Source organism: Cavia porcellus, unplaced genomic scaffold, assembly GCF_034190915.1.
Source record: "Cavia porcellus strain 051 isolate PalLab524CR breed Dunkin Hartley unplaced genomic scaffold, mCavPor4.1 scaffold_10, whole genome shotgun sequence".
NCBI lineage: Eukaryota > Metazoa > Chordata > Mammalia > Rodentia > Caviidae > Cavia > Cavia porcellus.
In genome coordinates, this window is record NW_026947493.1 from 85093026 (window position 1) to 85117822 (window position 24797).

Consider the following 24797-nt stretch of genomic DNA (forward strand, 5'->3'; position numbering starts at 1 on the left):
TCAGCACAGACATCTCATATCTTAGCCCCCCCCAGTGTCATAGCTGGTCTATCTGAGCTCAGCTGTTAACGCTGGTGACAGACAATGCTCTGTCATCATCAACCGCCTGCTTTCAGGAAGACAGGTGTACAGCCTTGGCTGGACTTGCTCTTTAAACTGAGAGCCGGGTTAGAGAAGTCACCTCTACAGCCCGCACTCCGCCAGGAGGCACAGTCACCCTGGGATCCGGGGTGGGCAACGTGGCATCTTCCACATAGGGTAGGTACTAATTTTACTAAAAATGCTGTTTTTGTAGAAATGCTATTTTCAAAAATGGAACTACATGTTTCATAGTTACTGATAAACAGAAATAATACAATGATATAAACTAGAAATAACCCAATTAGGGGCATTTACTACATATGTATCCATTCTAAAATGTAGGCTTTTGACATACTGCATTAGTGGGTATTATAAGTTTGTGCACAAATCAGCATGAAAAAAACACTTCATTATCCAGTGTTTAAATAAAAAAGAATTAAACATGGCATAAATGTTTCCATAAAAAATTTTAAACTACTAAAATGTAGAAATAGTTTTTAAGAAACACTGTTTCTGCACATAAAAATATTTTAATAGATTTAAAGGTTGTTCTATGTTTAAAGAAAATAATTTGCTATAGATCATTGATATTACACTTTAAAATTACATGAACTAGAGCTATTGAGTCTATTTTTAAAATAATATTTTTTATTAACTTGCAACACACTTCTGTAACATTTTTTTCCTCTTTGGTTGCATTTCTATGATCTCCTCTACATAAGAATTCATAGCAGTCCTCATATGTCTTTTAATCATTCGTACTATTTTTTTCATATTTTTTTACATAAGATTATTATAAATTTTTCTCTTATTTTCATTTTCATTACTTTCTGGTTAATAAGAGTCTTCACTATTTTGAAGAGTTTTAAATTGTGTAATATAAAATATTTGACACTGAAACATCACTAATCTTTTATATTTCGGATTATGTTTGTGTGTTTTACTGAGATCATCATATTTCACTGTAGTATAACACTCAGTAGGATCAGTAATTTTTACCTGCTGGTGCTATGATTCTTACGTAGCCAGTAATGTATGTGTCTTCTCTTCAGTTTCACTACATTAGTGAGGTTAAATGGGTTATATTGGTGTATTTATGCTATGCAAATTGTTAATACTGTAAATCAAAGTTTCATTTTCTACAGAAACAGTTTTTGAGTCTTTATCAAGGCAGTATTTCTTTGGACACCAAAATTAATTACAGATTTTACAAAATTTAAATGTAAAATGTAAAATAATAAAGGGCTAGAAAAACATAAATGAGTTAACCAATATCTATATGAAGTTAGTATAGGGAAACTCAGAGAAAATAATGAATAGATTTTCAGATATTAAATCAATATATAAAATATGTGTCACATAAAAATTAAGTTCAAAACCTGATGTTTGTAGTAACATTGTTTGGCCAAATCTGCTAATTATAATTTGAGTTGCTTTCACTGTCATTGTTATTTTAATCCTAATTAATCTAATTTGCTCAGTTTATTTCTAGCTATTGAGTATGTCCTTGTTAAATATTACAGTGTCTACGCAATTGTTCAAATCTACAGTTTTTTCCCTTTTGATTTCTGTAGTTCTGTGCCTCTGCACTTAAGCAATGCTCCTGTACAGATGCACTGTGCTGTGTTCGCACTGTGCTCCCAGCAGAGGCCCCAGGGAAGTGTCTCTTCCTCCTCACAGCACTCTGCTGAACTCTTACTGTGTGGCTGGCTTGTAGCGGAATATGGATCAGTCTTGTAAGACTGTCCCAGAAGCAACACTTTTCTGTGTGAAAAATTAATTCCCAAATTTTATCATTAATGTAAGGCTTTTAATTTTAACTAGAAAATTAGGTTATTTAAAAACTTGTGAATATATTTTCTCTTCTTGTGGCTTATTATTTTACTAACAACTGATATATGTCAGTGTACACATTTATGACTTTCCAGAGTGTATGGCATCTTTTCACAACTGGATATTTTTGTGGCATACTATTTCATATGTGGTCTTGTATTTCTATTGTGTATTCACATGCTGCCATACTTGTCCGGCAATATTTAATATTTTATAATTTTATAAAACTTGTCATTTATACATAAGAAAAACCAATTATAGTCTCTTAACTTGTGATGAATTCTACATGTACATTTTTTATCAAGTTAAAATGTCAAAATAACTATTCCCATATAAATTTCGAAGGTTTGCTTTTTTCCTAAAAGGAAATCAGTTTTTAAATATGCTTTTTCTGGAAATCAGGAATTCCAAAATGTAGAGTATCTTCTATGAGTCTTTCAGTTTAAATTTACCAGGTGCCTCTTACATGGTGAATTTCTGTCTATTCTCTCTTTCATTTCAGGTTATATTAAATACTTTTGTACTACAAGATAGAATTGATAATCATTAATGTAGAGGTGGCTTTTTAATAATTAAAATATTTTCTTATTGAATTCTCTTTTCTTACTAATTTCTACTCTTAGCATATTGGTCTTGCATTTCATCAAAATTTCTTGTAATTTATAATTTGAGTTCTTTAATAATTCAGATGTGATGTAATTCTAACCCTATTTGATTCTGAATTAGTGTAGTCTTTTGCACATTAAAAATAAAAATGCTAAACTATGTGGTCTGTATTCTGAAGGTGGAGATTAGATTTCATAGCCTCATTAGATGTAAAGATTTTAAAATGTATTTTTGAATTTATTTTAACATTTTTTTCAGGTAAATCCTTATGTTCGTATAATTCAGGTAAATTTTGGCATGTGCAGTGTTTAATGCATGCATTCATATGCACAGTTTAATTGGTTTTGTTGTTTGTCCTTTATTTGGCTATTGTGCATATACTAAATTTCTAACCAGTGTGTTGGTAGCTTCCTTTTTCTGGCTGTAGAGTTTTTCCAGTATCTTCATGTTTACATATTTATTATTTTTGTATTAAAACTGTTTGTCAAAATATAGTGATTTATGATTTCAGTATGTCTAATACTGTGTCCTTTAGTATAGTGTTATTCTTCAGTAAGATGTTTTAATATATACTGTGTTAATACACTGTTTGAGAAAATTAAAATTTAAATGCATATAGTTGTGATTAGAGTTGGTTGGGGAGCTGGTGTAAAAGTCCTAAACACATTGGTGTAGTCTCCATTATGTTGACAAATTTGCCATATATTTTAAGGAAAACTGTATAGCATTAATATTATTACTTCAGTTCATCATGGTTTAAATTTCACATACGCACAGAGTATATGGCAAAGTATTATAGACTGACATTAAATTTTTAACTGGTCAGTGGATTTAAACTTTGATAATTTTAATTGAAAACTGTTCAATATATTTAGTAGAACAGACTTGCATAGTTTTTAAAAACAGTCTTCTTGGAAGGACTAGGAAGTTCACATACAAAGCCTCTGGAATGGCAAAGTACAATTTAAAATCTCCTAAGGAAGACTGTCATTCCCAGCTAAGGTGCGTTTACCTCACCGCCTCAAAGGATAACAATGAGTACATGAAACAAGTGTTTGAAAACATTGAACACCTAACGTGGAAGCACAGTGTTTAGCAGAAGAAGGGAAACAAACGGGTTGAATCCTAAAATTGCCCTAGCCTACTACTTAAGGAAGGCTTTCTAGCCAAGAAGAGAAAAAAACCTAGAAACCACAACAGCTGGAATTCACAGAACAGAGGCCTGGAGAGGAGAGAACTGCAAAAAGAGAAAGTACCAAAGATATGTAGCACATAAATATGGGGAGTCTATGGAATGCTAGCAAAACACCCCAAATTAGCTAATTAAAATAAAGTGACCAGTCGGTAGGATCAGAATACTTCTGAGTAGCACAGCTATATGCAAAAGAAAACTCAAAAATATTTATCAGAATACAGGAACAGCTAACATTCAACAATATGAAATTCACAACTTCTGTCATCTAATAAACATTGCCAGGTATTTAAAAAAATAAATAGAATACCAGGAATGCCAAAATTGATAAGTAGATCAATGTGAGAAGAAATTTGGTCACAGATAAATAAGAACTGGCACAGATGTTATAGTCAGTGTATAAAGATATTTTATATTTATCTATTTTTCATATATGTACCTTTAAATATAATTGATTATTTAAACAAAATGAATACCAGTGTAGTGTAGGATTTGCAACAAATGTAAAAGTAAAATAATACAAATAATGGGAGAGGAGAAATGGAAACACATGATTGTCATGTTTTATATTATCTAATAAGATGATGAATCTTGAAAGGAGTTGTAATAACTCAAAGATGAATACTACAAGCTCTAAAAAGTCAAAGACATCACTTGTAAGCTGATAGAAAAGATAAAATGAAGCCATTAAAATTTCCATTTCATCTCAGAGAAGACAGAAAAGGAAAAATGGACCCAAAATGTATTGAATAAACAAAAAAATAAATATCAAGTTGATAAGTGTAAACCAACTTACGATCATATTGATACAATCAGAAAACCCCAAATTTAAAAGATAGAAGTTATCAGATTGGATTAAAAATAATTGTAAACCACTTATAAGAAGCCCACTGCATTAAAAAATATAAGGCATTTAAATAAAAAAGGGGAAAGTGAAAGATGTGTCATACTAACAGTGATTTAAAAGATATCTAGAATATCTATATTGATATTACACAATTTAGAGATTAGACCAGAGATTATTATCAGGGATAAAGCAGATCATTTTATTTTAATAATAACACTAATAGTAACAATGCAGGTTAGAAAACTATCCTTAGGTACCTTAAATACAGCTTCAAATTTATCAGAAAAATTTAGAGAAGTTGTCAGACTGTAAAATTTATCAGAAAAATTTAGAGAGGTTGTCACACTATATTAGCCATTAAAATTTTGAAAAAGAAATTAAGATTGTGTAATGTGATAACATACAGTGAATGTGTAAATTTAAGAAATTATTGTAGTAACAGACGCATGACTATTAAAACCCTGTAGGACAGTCCTGCCTTCAAGCACACCCATCCCGTTGTCCTTTGCCACTTTCTGAAGCAGTTCTGGAATGGTCTTCCCTAAGTGTCTTTAGTTGCACTGTCCTAGATGCCATGATGTCCTGAATCAACTCAAAATGTTTTCTTTTCACGGTCAGTTTGACTTGGGGAAGAGCCAGGAGTTGAGCCATGCCAGACATGGTTAATGAGGTGAGTGAGAGCTTCCTGTAGTGCTTTCACCAGGCTTTCTTTTCACGGGTGGCTCGTGGCAGTAGTATTCCCAATTTTTAATCACGTCTCAATAAAGGTACTCAGGAAGGAAGACTTACAGATCTGCTTCAGAAAGTGGCAAGAAACAATGTGATATGTTACAAAAGAAGACAGGTAAAGAATGTGTCCTGAATCTTTGTGTTCATACATTTTTCTAAGAAATGGAAACTAATAAATAGGATCTAATAAAAGAGAAAAATAACTGAATAGATAAAATTCTGAATTTATGATATGACTAAGGACTTTAGGCACAAATAAATAATGTTAGTATAAAAGAGGGACAAGTTTATATAAAGTAGATAGTAAAATAAATTCAGTAAAGTGAGTGGAACTCCATCTATAAATATATTCCAGTAATTTTAAATGCATAGAAAATATATACAAGTTTGTAGAAAAATAATTTTTGTCAGAGTTGTTACAATAAGAATTAAAAATTTGAACATTATATATGATTATTTTCAGGAGAAAAGTTAAATTTAATTTTACTAAGGAAACATTTCATTTAGATAATTTTTACAAGTGATTTATATTAGATATTAAACAACAGATTTTCCCAACCTAATAAAAGTCTTGCATAACATATGTAAATTTATGAACCTATTTTACACATAAATACACAAACACATATATATGTAAATCAAATACAAATGATTTATCAAAATCTGTAAACGTTATTTAATTATAAAAAAATTTTAATTAAAAGCTTTCAATAATAATAAAGTTTGTAATGATACCTCTTTTCAAATTGTGAATCAGAAACTAACTTTCTTAATCTGGTAAATGTTAAAGGCAAAATTGGAATATTTCTTGAAAAAAAAAAGAACATTAAGCAGAAAATGACTATGTCAGAAGAGAGGGAAAGGCATGAAAAGAGGTTAAAAGGAGTTGTGTGCATGTGGAACTTCCCACGATGGATGTGATCATTATGAACTACAAACCTGCAGTAATTAAAAAGTCAGTTGCCTTTCTCTACACCAGATCCAGAAATAACCAGGAAAACATATATAACAGTAGCAGAATGCTAAATACATAGAAGTAAACCCAGCAGTGCTTGTGTGAAACTGCTGTAGGAAACGTGGCATTAAGGAGATTAAGGAATATCTAAAAGTTGGGTAACTGCCAGAACCACTGATGGGAAGACCCGACCTTGTAAATTGCCAGTTCCTCTGCTTGAGCTGCAGATTCTGTGCAGTTCCAGTCCTCTCAGCTATCTTCATGGAAACTGAGGAGGAAACTACATATATGGAAAGTAAAAGGACAAGAACAGTCAGCTGGCTTCTCAAGGGAGGAGAAGATCCATATCAGACAGCAGCCGCTGCTGTATGTGACACCTGTGAAAGTGGCGAGCAGCTTAGTCAGCCAAGTGAGTGCAAGGGTCCTGAGGCGGAGCTGTCAGGGAGGGCTCTGAGGTCTGCACGTCCCGTCCCAGAAGGAGGGAATGGGCAGTGCAGGAAGGAGCTGGGAAAAAGTGTTTTCCCTAAATAAAACAAGCTAGATGAAACTGGATCTTTATCTCACAAAAGTATGAGAAAATAAACTAGATGGTGCAGAATTGACGTATTATATAATTTAAGGTTCTTTCAGGAAGCTGAAGAGCTTAGTGCTGAAGCAGTGTGGGACATGGAATGAGGAGCTTATTATAAAGTTGTGCAGGCTGAGAATTCTACACCAGAAGGTTGGTAGGACACGGATGGGAGACTGAGCAGTCAGTCCCTGGTCAGAGGCTCAAAGGTAGTGAATGTTCAGTCTGTGGCAGGCAGTTGCGTCTTCCCCAGGTAGATGATGTCTGTCTGGGGCAGGACAGGTTTGGAGGGAAGATGCAGCAGACTGGAAAACAAGGAAAAGTGGAACCCACTGGACAAGCGCAGCCTGTCTCTCATGCCCTCTCACCCTGATTTCATGGGTGACCTCCCCAGGAAGTGGTGTCTTTGTCATGGTTCTGCAGAGGTTCTTGGCCAAGGCCTGCGACATGCCCTGGGAAGACCCAGAGAAGTTTCTAGATTCTAGGCTTTGCTTTTATCTTATCTATTTTAAAAACCAGAAAGACTGGGAAAAAACAAATTGAAAAACCACAGTCACACTGGTGATCTCAGAGAAACACGAGTTACACACCTCGCCTACTTGAATTGATAGGAACGCATTAATACATAGGGATGTGTATTCTTTTTATCCATAAATGAAATGCTTGTAAAAGTTTGTTGTTAATATGGTAATGCATTCTATGATGTCATTTTACAAATGCATTTACTGAAGTCTCCCATTTCTTTTTTTAAACATGTGGTTCAACTGTGAATGAGGATCTGTGTATTTCAGATACTCTGGGCACACAGACAATTTCATATAGATCACTTTTTATCTATTAGTGTTAAGTAGCATTTCTGCTGTTTTCTAAACCATGTAAACATTTTACAATGATTTCCATCGCCACTCCTCCCATCTAACACATTTGCTCAGAAACTTACCTCTGCCTTCAATTGTTATTGTAATTATTTTATAATCATTACTTTTTTCATTCAGATTTAGTTGACAGTTTCATTCTTTCCATCCTTTTTTCTAGGTTAAGCTGAATTCTTTCTTTTCTGTTTTCTTTTCTTTTCACTCCTTTCTGCCCCACTCTCTCCTTTTCTTTTTTGCTGATAATTGAACTTGGCCTCATGCTACGTACATTTTCTAGCATTAACCTGTGCACTGTGCCCAAAATTTCTTTATTTTTGTTAAGTACATTCCTTTAAAAAGTCTCTGTGAAGAATTCAAAACAGTCTTTGGTTTTCTGAACATGTCTTCATCTCATCTTCTTTCCTGATGTGAATTCAGCTGTATCTACTACCCTAAAATTGCTTTGTTTTTCTGGTGTGCTGGCAGTCATTCCAATGTACAACGCTTCCAATTTTGTAGAACTCTCTATTTGTTTAAATCTTTAATTTGTTAGCAGCTATTTATGTTGAATTGTTCTTCAAGGAAATAATTAAAATTCTAATTTCTAGTATCTCAACCTGTGACTCCATTTGGAAGTTGAAGCCAGATTAAAATAAGGTTCTTAGGCAGGCCCTGATCCAGTGTGGCTGGTGTTCTTATAGGAGGAGGACGTGTGGGGCAGAAATAGACTTGCACAGCGAGAGCATGAGCACAAACACGAGCAGGACAACCACCAGCTGGAGGAAAGCGTCCACAGATGCAGCAACACCAGGCACCTTCAGAGGTGCCACCAGAAAGAGCATGGCCCTGTGGACCGCTTGGTTTTGGACTTCTGTTTTTCAGAACTATAAGACAATGAATTTATTTGGTTCAGGATACCCAGTTTTTGATACTTCGTTATAATGTCTTGAGGAGCTAATATAGCAGTGTTTTTGTTGCCTGGCATGAACATGTTTTTTACTGTTTTTGATTAGATATGTTCATGAATATTTTGTCACTTGGATATTCTTGTAAATGATACTAGTTTTGAGATTAATTTGCCAATTGTTCACTGATATTCTCTAAAGGTATAGCTCACTTTTATATTCACTTTTATATTACAGCAGCCCTGCTAAGTAAATTCATGGGTTTTTGTAGCTTCTTTAGGATTTTAAATTTACATGATGATATTACTTCTTGGTGTGAAATGTGTACCCCACTCATTTCTTTTCCTTTCCTCGTTCATGTTCTGTCTCAGACATTCATTACAGTGTTGAACAATAGGCTCCTCCCTGTAGGAAGCCTCCCTGCTCATTTACTTGTGTCAGGAGGAAACATTCCATATTTCATAACTAATGTCATGGTGTTCTTAAACTGTAATGACTAGTGATCTTAGATTGTTTCTTAGAAAACAACACAATTCAAAATTCAGTGTGTTAATTTTACGCATGATTTATTTCTTTTGTAAGCAGCTGAGAAGTAGCTAAAATAAATAAAGAGTAAAAACGCTTATATGAGTTTGTTTTTCTCAGTTCTGCTTATACTCCATGAGCAAAAGTAATTGGATATATTGAATTTCTTTATCATACATATTAGGAAAACACACATTCGTGTTTTTTGAAAATAATTGTTTGTGTTTTGAAATTTGTGCAGTTTTATGTGCTTTTGTCCAAAAGTTTTTAATACTAACTTCCAGTAGATCTTATCAATGAGTATCACATTGTTTACATAGTTACTTCTGATTTTTCTGTTTTTAGGCCACTTAGACTTTGTCTTACACATATGCAGGATAACTCTTGTGTTTAGTGTTAACTTCTCACGACCTTACGTCGTGTGACACATGTGAAAACAAGTGTTGGTGAGCTTGTAATGACTTTGTTTCTCTATGTTTTTATTCTTGTGTAATTTAAGATGCTTTCATTTATTTTTCAGGTGGTTGAGGGTTATTTTTCCTTCTTAACCACCTAGTAGTTACAATTATTCATATTATTTCCTTTCAGGGTCAAAAAGAATAAGTGATAGTGAAATCTCCGACTATGACTGTGATGATGGAATTGGTGTAGTATCAGGTAAGAATTTTAGAAGTATTTTATGGTATTAAAAAGAGTATGTAAACATTAAAAAGGAGAGTATAGATCATTTGTAAATAGAAAAGAGACCACGAGATGGAGGGAGAAGGTGGGAAAAGGAGGAAAAGGGAGCGTAAAAGGAATTCTAGTGTGTTTTGTACATATATTGGCTTCCACAGTGAATGTAATCATTATGCACTGAAAATATGTACTAATAAAAATTTTAAAAGAGTAAAATTTACCATTATTTACCATAGATAGAAAAAAAGAGAGAAAGAGAAAGCGGGAAAAATAACTTGTAAATTCCCCTGAAACAAAATTTGGCAACCTGTGGCAGTTTAAGAACCAGAGAATTTAGATTGGATATTCTTGAAAACTGCCTAATAATTGAATTATTAATAGGTTTTCTATTTTAAAACAACTAAATATGACTTTACAATAAGTTGAAGGATTTATTAAACAATTTAAAAATCTTTATGATGAGCAGTCATTATAAAAAAGGTGCTAAGTCCTTTGCAAATATTTTTGGTTAGTGTACGACTTCACTTCTCTTTATCTTGAAATCGTCTTTTGAAGAATAGAAATTTTTCATTTTAATGAAAACCACCTGATGAATCTTTTTCATCAATTGTTCCTTCAGTGTTGTACCTAAAAAGTTGTCACTGCACCAAAGGCCATCTAGCTTTTCCTCTGTGTGATCTTCTAGATTTGTAGTTTTGTATTTTAAATTTGTATCTATGATGCATTTTGAATTAATTTTTGTGAAGACTGAGCAATACGGATTTACATTCTTTTTTGTTTGTTTTTTGGGTTTTTTAACATGTGAAAGTCCAGTTGTTTCAGCATCCTTCGTTGCATGTTGTTGCCTTTGCTTCTGTGTCAGAGGTCACTTGGCTGTCTTTGTGGGTGTTACTTTTGAGCTGTTTATTCTGTTCCATTGAGTTACCTATTTTTTTTACCTCTAATGTCATGATATTCTCATCATTGTAGAGTTATAGTGAGTCTGGAAGATCTGATAGACTTTCTCCAAATTTCTGAGGAAAGGAGAGAAGGAGGCGGAGAGAGAGGGAAAGAGAACAAGCCGCTGTTTTGTCCCTTCGATTGTATCTGGACACCCACCCCAGGGCGGGTGTAGCACTCATAGCCTTGATCCAGTGGTGGACCTGGATTCCGCCGTCTCTAAAAAACCTATTCCTTTGTGACTGTGTGAGGTTTGGGGGAACATTTAGACACAAACTGTAGCAATGGTCATGTTTATAATGTCACTTCCTGCTGGGAAATGTTCAGTTTCTCTGCACCAAACACTTCATGTGTAGTATACTCAACTTGGGCCAAACTTACTTTTTCTATTTATATTCCCACACTGCTCCAGTTGAACTGCTGTTTTCTACCAGCCTTGATTTCTGTTTTCTTCTCAGTCTTTTCATTGAGAAGAATCATTTGAGTTGTGTTTTTTATAAATGTATAAAAAGTGTATCAGAGCATCAGCTATTTCCCTTCTCTGCTTTGTCGTATTCTTATTCTTAGTCTTCTGTAACTCAGCTTTGCTAAATACTATAAGAAAACTACTTTAAATTGTACTTCAAATGGCAGATTATTTCCTGATATGATTTGTCTCTTAAGGAAATACCCACAGCTTTCTGGGATTTTTTTGTGAAATAAATAATTTTAAAAATTAGTAATTGTTAAGAAGTATTTAAAACATCTAGGTCATTGTGGACATAAAAATGTTTTTAGCATAAACTTGAATTTATATTGAAGATAATTGTATATACTTTTTCATGTTATATAAGGAACTTACTGTATATGTAAGCATGCATGAAAGTTATACTGTATTTAATAGTGTCATCAACATAATAACTCCAAAATTTGAATATGTGTCATTCCTTTTCATGTATGTGTCTATAAAATATTTTTCTTAACATGCTTTATTCATTGTAATCTATATTTGACACACCGAGTCCTTTAGCTTCACCAATATTTAATATTTTTGTGAAGTACAAAATACACAAAGGACTTAGTATATAGATAATCATAGTTAATTAATTTTTCCACCTTTAGATTATCGACACAATGGTCGAGATCTACAGAGTTCAACGTTATCAGTGCCGGAACAAGTAATGTCGTCCAATCATTGTTCACCATCAGGGTCTCCTCATCGAGTGGATGCTATAGGCAGGACGAGATCGTGGTCACCCAGTGTGCCCCCTCCGCAGAGGTAAAGTGGCGCATACCATTTACTTGTAGCCTGCACCACAGGTATATTTGTCATAAAATGTAGACTTCTGAAAAGAAGTTGACAAAAACCAAATGGTATTCAGTAACTTATATAATGAGAAATAAAAGGAAATGTGGGTTAGTTTGAAATTTTGATTGTATATAATACTTTACTGTAAGAATTTAAAGTTATTAAGAAGCATTTTAATCACGTCAGATTAAGCAGATGTAGTTAGATCCAACTTTGTATACTAAATGATATAGATATTGGTAATCTGAGAAATAGGAAAGACAAACATCTGATTGTCCTTTAGAAATACGAACAATCATCAGAAGACTGAAAAAGAATGCATATGTAGTGCAAAGAGTAGCTTAGGAAATCAGGTCTTAAGCTAGCAGAAGTTTCCAGTCGGTCTAGTTAACCACAGAAGAGACTCTAAGAACCATGGGAATGATAGTAAAGGTTAGCAAGTAGGGAATGATAGTACAGGCTAGCAAGAAATATGAGCAGTTTACATTTTATTTTAATGTTTAAGAAAACTTGATTCATTGGATTAACAGTCAAACTCATTTTAATAATTGAATTAGTTTTAGACTTAATTTTAAATGAATCTTAGTTTTGCACATATTTGGAAAATGTTAGATTTATTATCTTTATAAATTTTACTTATTTAATTTACAAGAAAATTAACCTTCAAAATGGGTCTACTTAATTTAGATAACTACAAAACTTAAAAAGAAAGTCTAATATATTGTTTATAGATATAATTCATAATGTTTCAAGGTGTTGAATTAAATAAGTTTGTAAATGGGGCTACAGTTATTAAAATTTTTCTGAAAAGTAATTGCTTAAAGGTTGTAGGCTCAATGATAGAATAGTGTCTGGACTCAGTGGTGTATGCGCCTGCCTCCAAGCATGACGTCATGAATTGGATCCCCAGTACCAAAACAAAACAAAATAAAGAATAGTATCTGTAGTCTGATATTTAAAGTTTGAGAGAGAATTAGTTTTGAATTTAGAATTTAAAAATTAATTCCACCTCCTTAAAAAAAGAATAAAGAATTTACGTGAAACATTCTCCTTTCTGCAGTCAGTGCAGGGCACTGACCAGATGTGTATTTTCCTCCATAGTAGGCCATTTGCAGAAATCAGACACCGAGTGTCCTGTAATTCAGTTCGGCTACACTGTCTCCTGGAGACAGTGTCAGAGCCCGGTGCCAAGTGCCAGGAGGTATCTGGAGTACACTGACTGAGCAGCTGTAAATTGCAGTTCTTACAGCCCCTTCCTTTGGTTTGATTATTTGCTTGCATGGCTCACACAACTTAGCATAGCGGTGTACTTCTACTCAGTGGCCTCTTATGGGTATTATAACAAATGCAGATGAATAGCCAGGTGTAAAGAGCGGAGCAACATGCAGGGACGAGAAGAGGGCTTCCATGCCCCCATGAGCACGCTGTGCTCCCAGCATTTCTGTGTGTTCTGCAGCACGGGAAGTTAGCTAGCCTTGTTCAGGAAGTCAGTGTGCAGACTAAGAGCTCCAACACTCTCTTCCTGGAGTGACTTGTTTTTCCTGGCATCTGGCTTCATCCTAAGGCTATCTGAAGTCCCACTTATTGAAATTTACCGTAAGCTAAAAAGTTAGCCAAGCGTTTCAACAGGAAAAACAAAAGATGAAACCAGAAAATTTCAAGGATTTTTAGGAACTCTGTATCAGGAACCAGGGACAAACTACTAAGTATTTATATTATATCATAGGTTTACTTTTACCAAAGGAAGAAAGTTTGAACCATCTAATAGAACATAGTCATAGATTCTAGACTAGATTTACCTGCATATAAGATAAACCCCATCATAGCAAGAAGTTAGACAGTAAAAATGTATGAAAAATAAATGTGAGTGTTCAATCCAGTGAGAATGGTAGCTAAAATAATTATCACTGATCAGTTACAAAGATTTCAGTTTGGACTTAAAAATAAAATAACATTCAACACCCCTAAAATATGATCCACCAGTATATTATAGACAGGCATTATATTTAAAATAAAAGCATAATATGAAGACAAAGGCATGAAAAGCATAATCAGTATATAGAAACGAAAAGAAATTGGAATCTCAAGATAATGTAAAAAGTTTAAGTAAGAATCAAAAATGCTATGAAAAACCCCATATATTCTAGGAAAAGAAATGTCAGACTACTAAACTAAAACAGTCTAACAGTTACTATGTGCTTGGGTGGCAGAGCTCGCACTTTACATAAAGGCTGGACTAGAAGGGCCAAGCTTAGCCTGCACTTCGTTCAGCTGTGCTCTCAGAAGCTCAGCTCTCTACAGAGGCAGTACTTTCTCAAAGTTGTCTTAGGTATGCTAAAGACTAATGAAAAGACTGGGCGTAGGGACCATGGACAGATACGTTTTTTACAGATAAAAATCTTCAAAATATAGAAAAAAAATCCAAAAGGTTAGGAAGACAAATAAATATACAACTGTCCCTGGAGATCTTAGCTTATCTTAACAGAAGTCATTAGCTAATCCAGACCTTCCACTGTAGCTGTGGCTTAGATTTAAATAATAATATGTGTTTGCTCAAATTTATTGTGTGAAGTAAATCTATATTCTAAGTCTTCTGTGTAAAGTTCCATACAATCCAAGCAAGGATTACAAAGTTTCTTTTAAGAAAAGAAATTCTGAAAGTTAGTGAAAAAAGGAAACCTCAATAAATTCTATATAAACCATTTTTCATTTTCTTTGAATATTGTGCAACACATTTATAAACCTGTAAGAAGATAGTTTTTAAATTCCTGGAACTTCCTAAAACACTGCTAAATAACTTGGTTGTGGATTAAATAATAAAGAGGAAGTTATGAAGTATTAGACATTTGTAGGATGCAAATAATATTTAGAAAATTCTCACTTTAAGAAAAAGAAATTTGGCTGGGCATGGCGATGCACACCTGTAACCCCAGCACTTAGGAGGCTGAGGTAGGAGGATCAACGGGAGTTCAAGGCCAGACTGGTCTGGCTATGAATTGAGTTCAAGGTCAGCTTGAACTGTGTAGTCAAACCCTGTCTCACAAAGACAAAAAGAAAAAAGAAAGAAAGAAAGTCAAAGAAAAGGAAATTTATTAGAAAATAAGGAAGATTAGACAGTGAAATGAGATTTTTTATATCTTATGTGGAGAAAAGTGAACCTTTATTCTCTATTGGGGCAGTGCATATTAGAAGACTCATTTATGAAGGTCAAAATTTCTCAAAATATTAAAAATAGAACTATCATATAATCCTGCAGTTGTATTTTGGGCATATACTTAAAGGCCTATGAAGTTAGTATATTAATGCTACCTACAGTGATCAGAGTAGCATTCATAAAAGTAGCTAAAATGGGAAAGGTCTTGAATGTCCATCAATGGATGAGCGGTGTACATGTGGATAATGTGGTATACATAGTTAGTAGAGCAGTGTTCACCCCTAGAAAAAGGGAATCTTTGCTCCTTGCTGTATATGACAGTGTGGACAAACATGAAAATGTTAAGGGAGATAAACCAGACAAACAGTCTGTGATCTCACATACATTTGAAATCTAAAAAGAGCTGAAGTCATAGAAATGAGTAAAACTGTGGGACGTGGGAGGTCTAGAGAGATGTTGGCCAAAGAACACAAAATTTTAACTCTACCAGGGTGTAAACAGTTTAGACAGCTCTTGTATATTGTGTTGACTATAATTAACAATGTTTTATACACTGGAAAATTCCTAAGAGAGTAGATTTTACGTGTTTTCACCATAAATCTGGGATGTGTGGAGGCCATGTGTGTGTTAGGTAGCTTCATTTAGCCATTACAGAGCATGTATACTTACTGTTCCCCATAGTTGTATAATTTTTACACATCAGTTAAAATCAAGTAAATCAAACCAAAAAAGCAAATAAGTACAGGATGTCGGAAAGTGAATGTGGAACAATAGAGGGAATCAGTGAAATAGGAGGAGGGATGCGGACTTGGGCAAAGTCCATAAAGCAGAGATAGAATGAAGCAGACAGCGAGAGAAGAGCAGTAAAAGACAGAGAGAACGCACATTAGACACAAAGCTCGTCACATGAGAAGGAGGATGACATGATGAATGAACGCTAGCTAGACTATAAAAGGGAGACAAGTGCAGAAAAGAATGGGCTTCAAAATTAAACAGTGCTGTTATATTTGGTAAGCTAGAAAAAACATGTAAGTTTCTGAAAGAAAATAAGATTAGAACAAGAGGAAATAAAACAATTTAAAAAGTTAATAATTCATCAGTATATTGAAACGGTACTCAAAGACAAACCACTGTCCTTCCTCTCCCACTTAAGAAGTCCGACTAAGACGTTATTATAGACAGTTTTCACCAAGTTTCTGAGAGCTTACTTCTCTTTTATCGGCAACTGACTCTAGAAACAAAAAAGAAAGAAAACTGTGTAGCTGTTTTCCTGGAGCCAGTGTAAACCTACTTCTGATCCTCACAGTGCCAGATAATTTTACAAGCACAGTTCAATTGCAAACAGATGTAAAAACATTGTATTGATTCACTAATCTAACCAAAAGTTAAAAGTATGATAGTGTTCACAAAATTTTTTATGGCAGTTCATCACATGAATGAATTAATGGAGAAATAAATCTCATTACAGGTAAAAAATTATTTTTAATTCTTCGTATTAGTAAGCTAGGAGTAGAAGAGAACCATCTACAGTTCATAAAAGTTTTTCAAATTAAGTATTATATTTAAAGAAAAAATGGCCTAGGCATTTGCACTGATTAAGTGATGTCAAAAATAGTGCATCTACTGAGAAATATAAAACAAAGGAGAAGTAAGTCGTGGAAGAATTGGGAAAGGAGATGAAACCCGTCATTATTTGTTAAAAAAGGTTTATCTACATTGAAAAGAGCATAATCAGAATATTTAAACTAAAGTGGGAGTTTTATCAAATAGACATAAAACAATTTACAAAAATGAATAATAACAAATTAGGAAATGTAATGAAATTCTCAAAAACACAGTTCTCAAAGCAACACAAAGTGTATAGTAATTCTAACAATTCACAAGACCTTAGAAAAATGTAGAACTTGAGATAAAGTAGTATATTTATTCACGAGTAAAATGACTTCAGTTCTGAATAAATTAATCTGTAATGCCATACCAATCAGAATTACATGTGCAATTTTTGAAATTTGACATCATTTTAAAATTTATATGAAAGGGCAAAGATGCACAAATCAAATTGAAAAGAAGAAACAAAGTACTATCAGTCCATGCATGGTATGGACATACTGACTAGAACAGATAGTACCATATACATATGTGTATACACGATTTATAGATATTTATGTTCACTTGATACATGTTAGTACAGGTACTATTACTAATATATATGGAAAGTGGATTGGGGCTGGTAGGAAAACCAGCTCATCATGGAGCAAGCTAAACGCCAAATGCTCAGCTTCCTCCCTATAACTGGAGACGCCATGGCCCTAGTCATGTTTCAGAGGGTTGGCACGTGCCAGGTTGGATGGCTAGGGAGGAGGGAGGAGTCTGAGGTGGCGGCTGCTCTGGCCACCAAGGGAGGTGGCAGTTTGGCCTGGGCTGTTCCCGAGGGACGTGGTTAGAAGTGAGTAGTCTGAGCGCCTCTGAAATCTTGTCCAGCCATGTATGCTGCATCTCTGCCCCCATTTTTGTAGACCCTGTAAACAAATATATGACACTAAATTAATTTTCTCCACACGTGTCTGCTCTTCCTCTTGTATATCATTGAATTTCATTTCTAGAGACCTGGAAGCCATCCCCTGGAAGGCTCTGAAATTCCTTATCTCATCTCCAGTGATACTAGCCTGGGCTCTTTTCAAGTTCTGTTTCTTTTATAACAGCAGTCTCCTTACTTAACTGTCAGTTTTCAACTTATATCCATACTGTTAGCCCAGGTGTAAATAAAGAAAAATCTGCACTTGGTATTATGATGTCTTTGTCCCTTTCTATGTTTATTAACAAACTTCAGTTCTTAGTGTATTACATGCTTATGGCTCACTGGGATATTTTTAATGTGTCTTGCTGGTTTAGTCGGAACGTAGAGCAAGGACTTCGAGGGACACGCACCACTGCTGGACATTATAATACGGTTGGCCGAATGGAGAGACATCGTGTCATGGACGATCATTATTCTCCCGAGAGAGACAGGTAAAGATGATTGGATGCTGTTAGGCTTTACCAAATTACATAGTAGGGGTTGTCATAAAATGCTCTTTTCTGCTTCTTTATTTTAGTTTCTTGAATTGTGTTTTCTTTTCCATGGCCACACTCTTTGCTATGACTGCTACATTGCTAAACAAACATACGGGGACGACAAGAAACAAAACCATTTTGCATTTGCAGTTTGATCTTTTGCTAAATAAAACTAAATTTTGCACAAGAGATCATAATGAGACACATACTAGCAAGATGTTTTATCATGGTACCTTGACACAACCAATTATTTTATGTAAAAGTACTTTCATTATACAATAGATTTTAAAATCTTACATGTACATCAATCAGAGAAATTTTTCATATATAAACATATTTAGACAGAGTTTGGTTTCTTTAGGAAGCATTTTATTATGATTCATGAAGACGTTTTTCCTCATGGCTTTCAATAAACCCTTTAAACATTTTAAAGAATAATGCTTGTTGATTGCTGTGTTTGAAAGAATTATCTGAATTTCCTCTATTAAGTGTGGCAAACTTGGAGGAACATGGTATGTTACAATGCTTACATTAATTATTACTAATTTTACTAATTAATAAAATTAACTATCCAACTTATGCTTTGATTATATATGAAAAATGCTGCGATATTTTCCCCAAACTATCAAATAAGTTTGAGATTAGATGAGGCAAAAGAGCTGAACTTATTATTTAGAAAATATGATAAAATAAGGGAACTCAGATGTTCTTTTGTATGTATCTTGTACTAATTTATGAAGAAGTTTAGGACTTTAAAATCTACTGATAAAAGAAATTACTATGTGTATATATAAATGCATTTGTTTTCTCTGAATCTAAATTAATACTCAGTTCTTGCTTATAATTTCATGTGCTTTACTACACATTTCCAAAAGAAGAGGGTATTTTACATCTCAATAGTATCACACAAATACTGACTTCTACATCTGAGATTTAAGAAGAAATTCCAAAATTATTAAATTCATATCAGTATTATGTAAGTTGATGTACAATTTTATTTATTGATTTTTAAAAAGTTTTTCTTGACCTGTTCATGGTGGTCTATTCCGTTAGATCCGATTACAATGCATAGATATGCTACCTGTAGACAGTGATGCTATACATGCAGTAAAACTGAAAGACAGATTAATGTGTTGACATGCTTAACAACTGGAAGGAGTCATATTAGGGGAGGTTAATAGGAGCTTTGATTGCCTAAGGAAATTTGGTATGACTAGTAATTTCTGGAAATTATACAGTAAGTCATAAGTTTGTTCACTGAAGATTTGTTAATGGGAAAGATACCAGAAAAGTCTGAAATGATATGCTACTTTCAAATATATGGAAAATAGACCCCATTTTCAATGAAGACAAGTAAATGTGACCAAAATATTAGAAAGAAATGGAAGACAAGTGAATGTAACCAAGTAAAACTGGATGTCATTGTATTAATGCTAGGTTTATCAGGATTTTAAAACAAGTGTTCCCGGGCTTAGTGACAATAAACAGACAGGTATTTGCTGTCAAAGCTCAGTCAGTGAGGCAAGCCTGTTAGAGCTTCTGTGATACAAACGGCTGGCTGTGGCACCCCTGCCCTAGGTGACTACTCCTTGATATTTCATAGTCATTTCAGAGATCACCTGTGGTATGCATTTGTATACCTATTCCAATTTATATCTGTAATTGAAATACCACTGTGTTTTACTTTATAGCTTTACACATCTTTTAGTTTTGAAAAAAAATTTTAAATGATTTTCTGTAGGAGTTTTGGAGAAAATATGTCCGTGTTGTTTCATTATTCTTTTCAGTGTGTTGTAGATTGCTAGATCAGAATTATTTTTAAATGGGATCTACCTTAGATCCATTTTTGAAACAAGCAAAATGAAATTTCATTTACGTTGATGTCAAACAAGCATTTTTCTAATACTATTTTTGGGAGTTATCTGTGTATAAGTCATTAACATAAGGAATAAAAAATACAGTATTGTTTTCAATAATGTATACAGTTTGTTACGTTAAATACACTTTTGTTTCTGCTTTAGTGTAATATTATAGTGGATTTTCAATAATAAAATACATTTGAAGGCATTATAGTTTTAATGTGGTATTTAGAGGATAAGAGTACTTAGATTTATTACCTGAATTTTCTTGAGTAGCAGTTTATAGAGTCAGTCAACAATATAGTTGCTTAAAAAGGGTAAGGGAGAATTTGTTCGACATAGTACATTTTAGGTATTGTAGGAGAGGCATTAATTTTCTTGTCAGTAAGAATCGATGTGTTGGACTAGAATAGTATTTTATTAATGTACTCTTTTTCATAGGATTTGGAACAAATACCTTTGGATTCAATTGTAGAATTTTACATCTTGCTAAAGATGTGTCTTAGGGAAAATTAATGTCCTGGATGATTGCTTTGCTTATTTACAAAATTCAAACATGAATAGCAACCTTACAGAGTTGTCTAAATTAGATGGTATCTAGAATTTAATTTTTATATTTCCTGTTAGTATCACAGTATGCAATACATACCGATAACTATTTCATCAAATTTCATGGTATGTACTAAAAAATTGTGGCTATCCCTTAGCATTTGAAAAGGATCTCTTGGCTCTTAAATAATTTACATTTAATTGCTTATAACTAAGCAAAAGCAACATAGAAATCAGTCAATTCCAGTATTTGTTTTCAAAGTTTTGTTGAGAATGTAGGATAAAGGCAGACTTTGAGAAGCAGGTGTATTTATTCAGGTTAGAACAAGAGCAAAAGACAGAGGCAGGACCACGCATCCCTGGGAGGCCAGGGCGAAGGGCTTGCAGCATACCCTGGGAAAGTTTCACACTATCTGCGGTGGGGGAGTCACTGCTGTTGACGTGAACTGTGGTACGTGGTTAAATGTAAGTGGTGTAAAGAGGAAAGAGAGGGCGCAGGTTACTTTTTATAGGTAATGTAAGACAATTATATTAAATACTTGATTGGAACTTATTCTTTGCTTATCTTTGTCATTGCTACTGATAATCATATTCTGTTTTTAAAAGTAAATGGATTCTTTACGAGGCAATCCCACAATGCATGCATATGAGTTAAAATGATAATTTATAAAGAACATCTTTCATCTTCCACAAGCCCTCCCCTCTAGTCCTATCAGTTTTTCTCTACTATCTACTATGACTAGGAGTATCGTTTTCCTGGGGGCAGGTTGTATGACTTTAGTATTAGAAATAATTTTAAAACTTTTTTTTGTCTTGTGTGAGCTAATTTGCTTTTAGAATATATGTATGGTTTTAGATACTATTTCTGTCACATATTAAAGTTCTGAAGACTGAAGTATGCATTTTTATGTTTATTGCTGAGGCCAAAATGTATTAGCTACTTTTATATCCTTGAATTATACTTTTAACATTATATGAAAAAAGCACCATATATATATATACACACACATGTATACACACATATACACACGCGTATATACACACATGCATACACATATACACACATACATACACACATATATATACACACATACACACACACACACACACACACACACACACACACACACACACGGTAGTGCTGGGGATTGAGTCACCAAGCTACTTCTCTAGCCCTTTTTTTTATTTGTCGTTTTGAAATAGCATCATTCATTTGCCCAAGTTGAGTTTTAACTTGCATCTCTTTCCTAGAGTGCTGAGATTATAGTTGTGTGTTACCACACCTGGCTAGAAGATTTATATTCTAAAAGGAAAACACCTTATTACATTCTAAAAAGTGAAATGGCTTCTTATCTAGTATAATTTTTATATTCTATATCAGACAGCCAATTATGAAAAGTGTAGCATACACTCAAGATTATTGCATCAAAAAGAAGAATCTTCATGGTTTTTCAGTTATTCATCATGAGGGAAGGACATGTCTGAAAGTTTAAAATTATGAAGAAAGTAAGTGAAAAAACAGAATTCACTTTGTATATCTTCATAGATTCTATGTTACATTTCAGGAGTATATTTTAAGACCGTTAAATAATACTGGCATATTGTAGGAGCTGAAAAGTAGGCAAAATGTTGATAATGATAGAGACAGAGCAGAAGGTTTTGCCTCCCGTTGGGCTGAGGCAGACAGCTTTCGGTATCTGCAGGTTTACTGAGAGGTAGGCTATTTATCTCTTCCTTTTGTGGTACTTTTGGTGTATCTGGTAAAAGGGGACATTCAGACCAATTTCTTTATTTCTTTTTCTTTTTTGGTACCGGGAATCAAACTCAGGACCTTGTACTTGCTAAGCAGGTACTGGGCTGCTGAACTGTATCCCTGGCCCAGACTAATTTAACACAGCAAAAAGATGATTCATTATAACAATGAACAACAAATAATTTTGTGTTGTCTCTAGATGTTATGTTAAGAATCAAAATGTGTCTAAAAATTGCATTAGTAATCGTTTACTTCTTTGAATAGTATTTGCATTATGATTCTTAGAATCTGCAACTTCATTTTTTGATTTTTAAAATTTATTGAACTTAATTATCTGTTTTTAAAAAATGAATTATTGTCTTATTCAAGCTTTTAAAAATTTCTCAGATGGCCCTAAGTTCAAATTTTAGTAAAAATTACTTTAGATTAACTTATTAAGCATATTTGATTCATTATATATATTTATTGCTTAGGTTTTATGAAGTATTTGGTTAAATTCAATTTTGGAAGTAAAGGAAACCTGGTTCAATAGAGATATGGAAAATGTGTTTTAATTACACCACTTAGATGCTGCAGAGGGACAGGTATATCAATTTTTTGTATAATGCTTATGTTGATAGTTCTCAGTAAACTCTCAGTGGAGGATATGAGTAGGTAAGGTTAAGAATTCACATGACTAGACATAGAAAAGACAAATAAATTCATGTTTGATGAAGGTGATTCTAATTAATGTTTCTCTGGCTTTATAAGGACAAAATTAATAATTAAAACACTTGAAGAAAATATTAGAAACTGGTGAAGATGTAGTACATACTCTTTGACTTTATAACTTTTAGTAAGCTTTTTCTCGTACTCTGAAGATTTTTGTAAACAATCTGTTCCTTCTTAAAGCAGTAAATCCCAGTATTCTGACTGCTTGCTATTATTTCAATTCTTTTGCTTTTTTGATGCTTATGTTTGCACTCTACATAAACCTAAAGTCCTTGTTTACATTTCTAGAATGCTTTTATAATTACGTGACCAGTGCTTGCTTTGGAGAGAAGTTTCATCACAAATACGATGTAGGGCTGGGCAAGGTGGGGCATGCCTGTAATCACAGCACTCCTGAGGCTGAGGCAGGAGGATTGCTATGAGTTGAAGGCCACCCTGGGCTACACAGTGAGATTCTGTCAAAAGATAAAGGACTAAATTTTGTTTTTACTATTTAAGTCAGTGCAAATATGTATCAGCCATTGTGCCCCAAATTTTAAAAAGACATTCTCTTGGTCTAGAAAATTATCAGATCTTGATCAGCTATAAATTGTGCAAGACTGTGAAAGGCAGAAGAGAATCATAAATGAAGTGAGGTTACGTGCGAAGCATTTCTTCTTTGGAGCAGAAGACAAGCACAAATGAAGAGGCAGGAGTGCAGAGGTGGAGTGACGGCGGTCGGAGAGTCGGAGGCTTACCTCCCGGTCTACTGGAATGTGCCGATCCGTCATCTGCAGGGATTTGTGCTCTTGCATTAAAAGTTTTAAGAGAGTAGAAGAAGTTGAATTAGTGCCCTGGAATGAAGAGAATCAGCTTTAGATGGGCACAAGGTTGGGCTGGTTGCTTATGGCAATCTTGGGACATGACAAATAGCAGAGCTGTTAATATGAAATAAATACATAGTAAACAAATCAAAAAGAATAACAACTAATAAATTTAATGAACACAAGTAATAATTAATAGTTTGTTTTTATGACTGAATAGAATTTTTAAGCTCTTTGTAGTTATTTTTAATCATAAATGGTTGAGAAATAATTACCTTATAAAAATCTTCTTTTTTAGGGATTATCTTTTTATTACTTCCTTATATTATGGTTATTTTATTATTTTTCTGTTTTCACCTTTCCTCTTAAAAAGTTCCTTTAGTATAACATTTTCTAAATAGTACTGAGGATATTTATAATTCATAAAATTACAATTTTTGAATATTATTTTTGCACACTCTGAATATGTATTTGTTACATTTTATGTTGGCCAGTTGGGCCGTGGTAAGCCAGGGCGCTGCTGCCTGGCGGCTGGCTTGCAGGAGGGGCAGGCCTTCAGCCTCAGCTTTCATGTGCTTTGCTTACTGCCTGCGGAGCTCTTGAAATCTCACTTTTAAATTAAATGTACTTTCCACTTCTTTCCTGAGTCTCATTTCTGTTCTTGTTTTTGCCATGCTTGCAGTCATTTTCTTACTCTACCTCGCTCCAGATACAGTCGGAGCAATGGGCACCGCCACAGGTACACTGTGTGTCTGTGTGTATAACTGCATGTTCCTGTCTATTGGTGTGGAGTAGTTCACTTCCACGTCTGTGTTTTGTATAGCTTCATGTGGTCTTTAATGAAACGTAGAAACATTAAATTTATCAAAATGCTGAAACAAAATATATATAAACTCATTGTAATAGAATGCCAA

General features: G+C 33.8%; 1 protein-coding gene across 48 annotated transcripts in view; it reads left to right on the top strand.

Annotated features, from left to right (window-relative positions):
- Rims2 (regulating synaptic membrane exocytosis 2) overlaps positions 1-24797 on the top strand; it is a 518293-nt gene that overhangs the window by 321664 nt on the left and 171832 nt on the right. For 23 of the 48 annotated variants that reach the window (XM_063257747.1, XM_063257754.1, XM_063257752.1 and 20 more), the window contains 3 exons: positions 9684-9752; positions 11814-11970; positions 18047-18163. In XM_063257747.1, the coding sequence (XP_063113817.1) occupies positions 9684-9752; positions 11814-11970; positions 18047-18163 (343 nt within the window). Of the gene's footprint in view, positions 1-2778; positions 2806-9683; positions 9753-11813; positions 11971-18046; positions 18164-24565; positions 24623-24797 lie in introns of all 48 variants that reach the window. The other 25 variants (XM_063257710.1, XM_063257720.1, XM_063257749.1 and 22 more) reach the window with 3 other exon arrangements.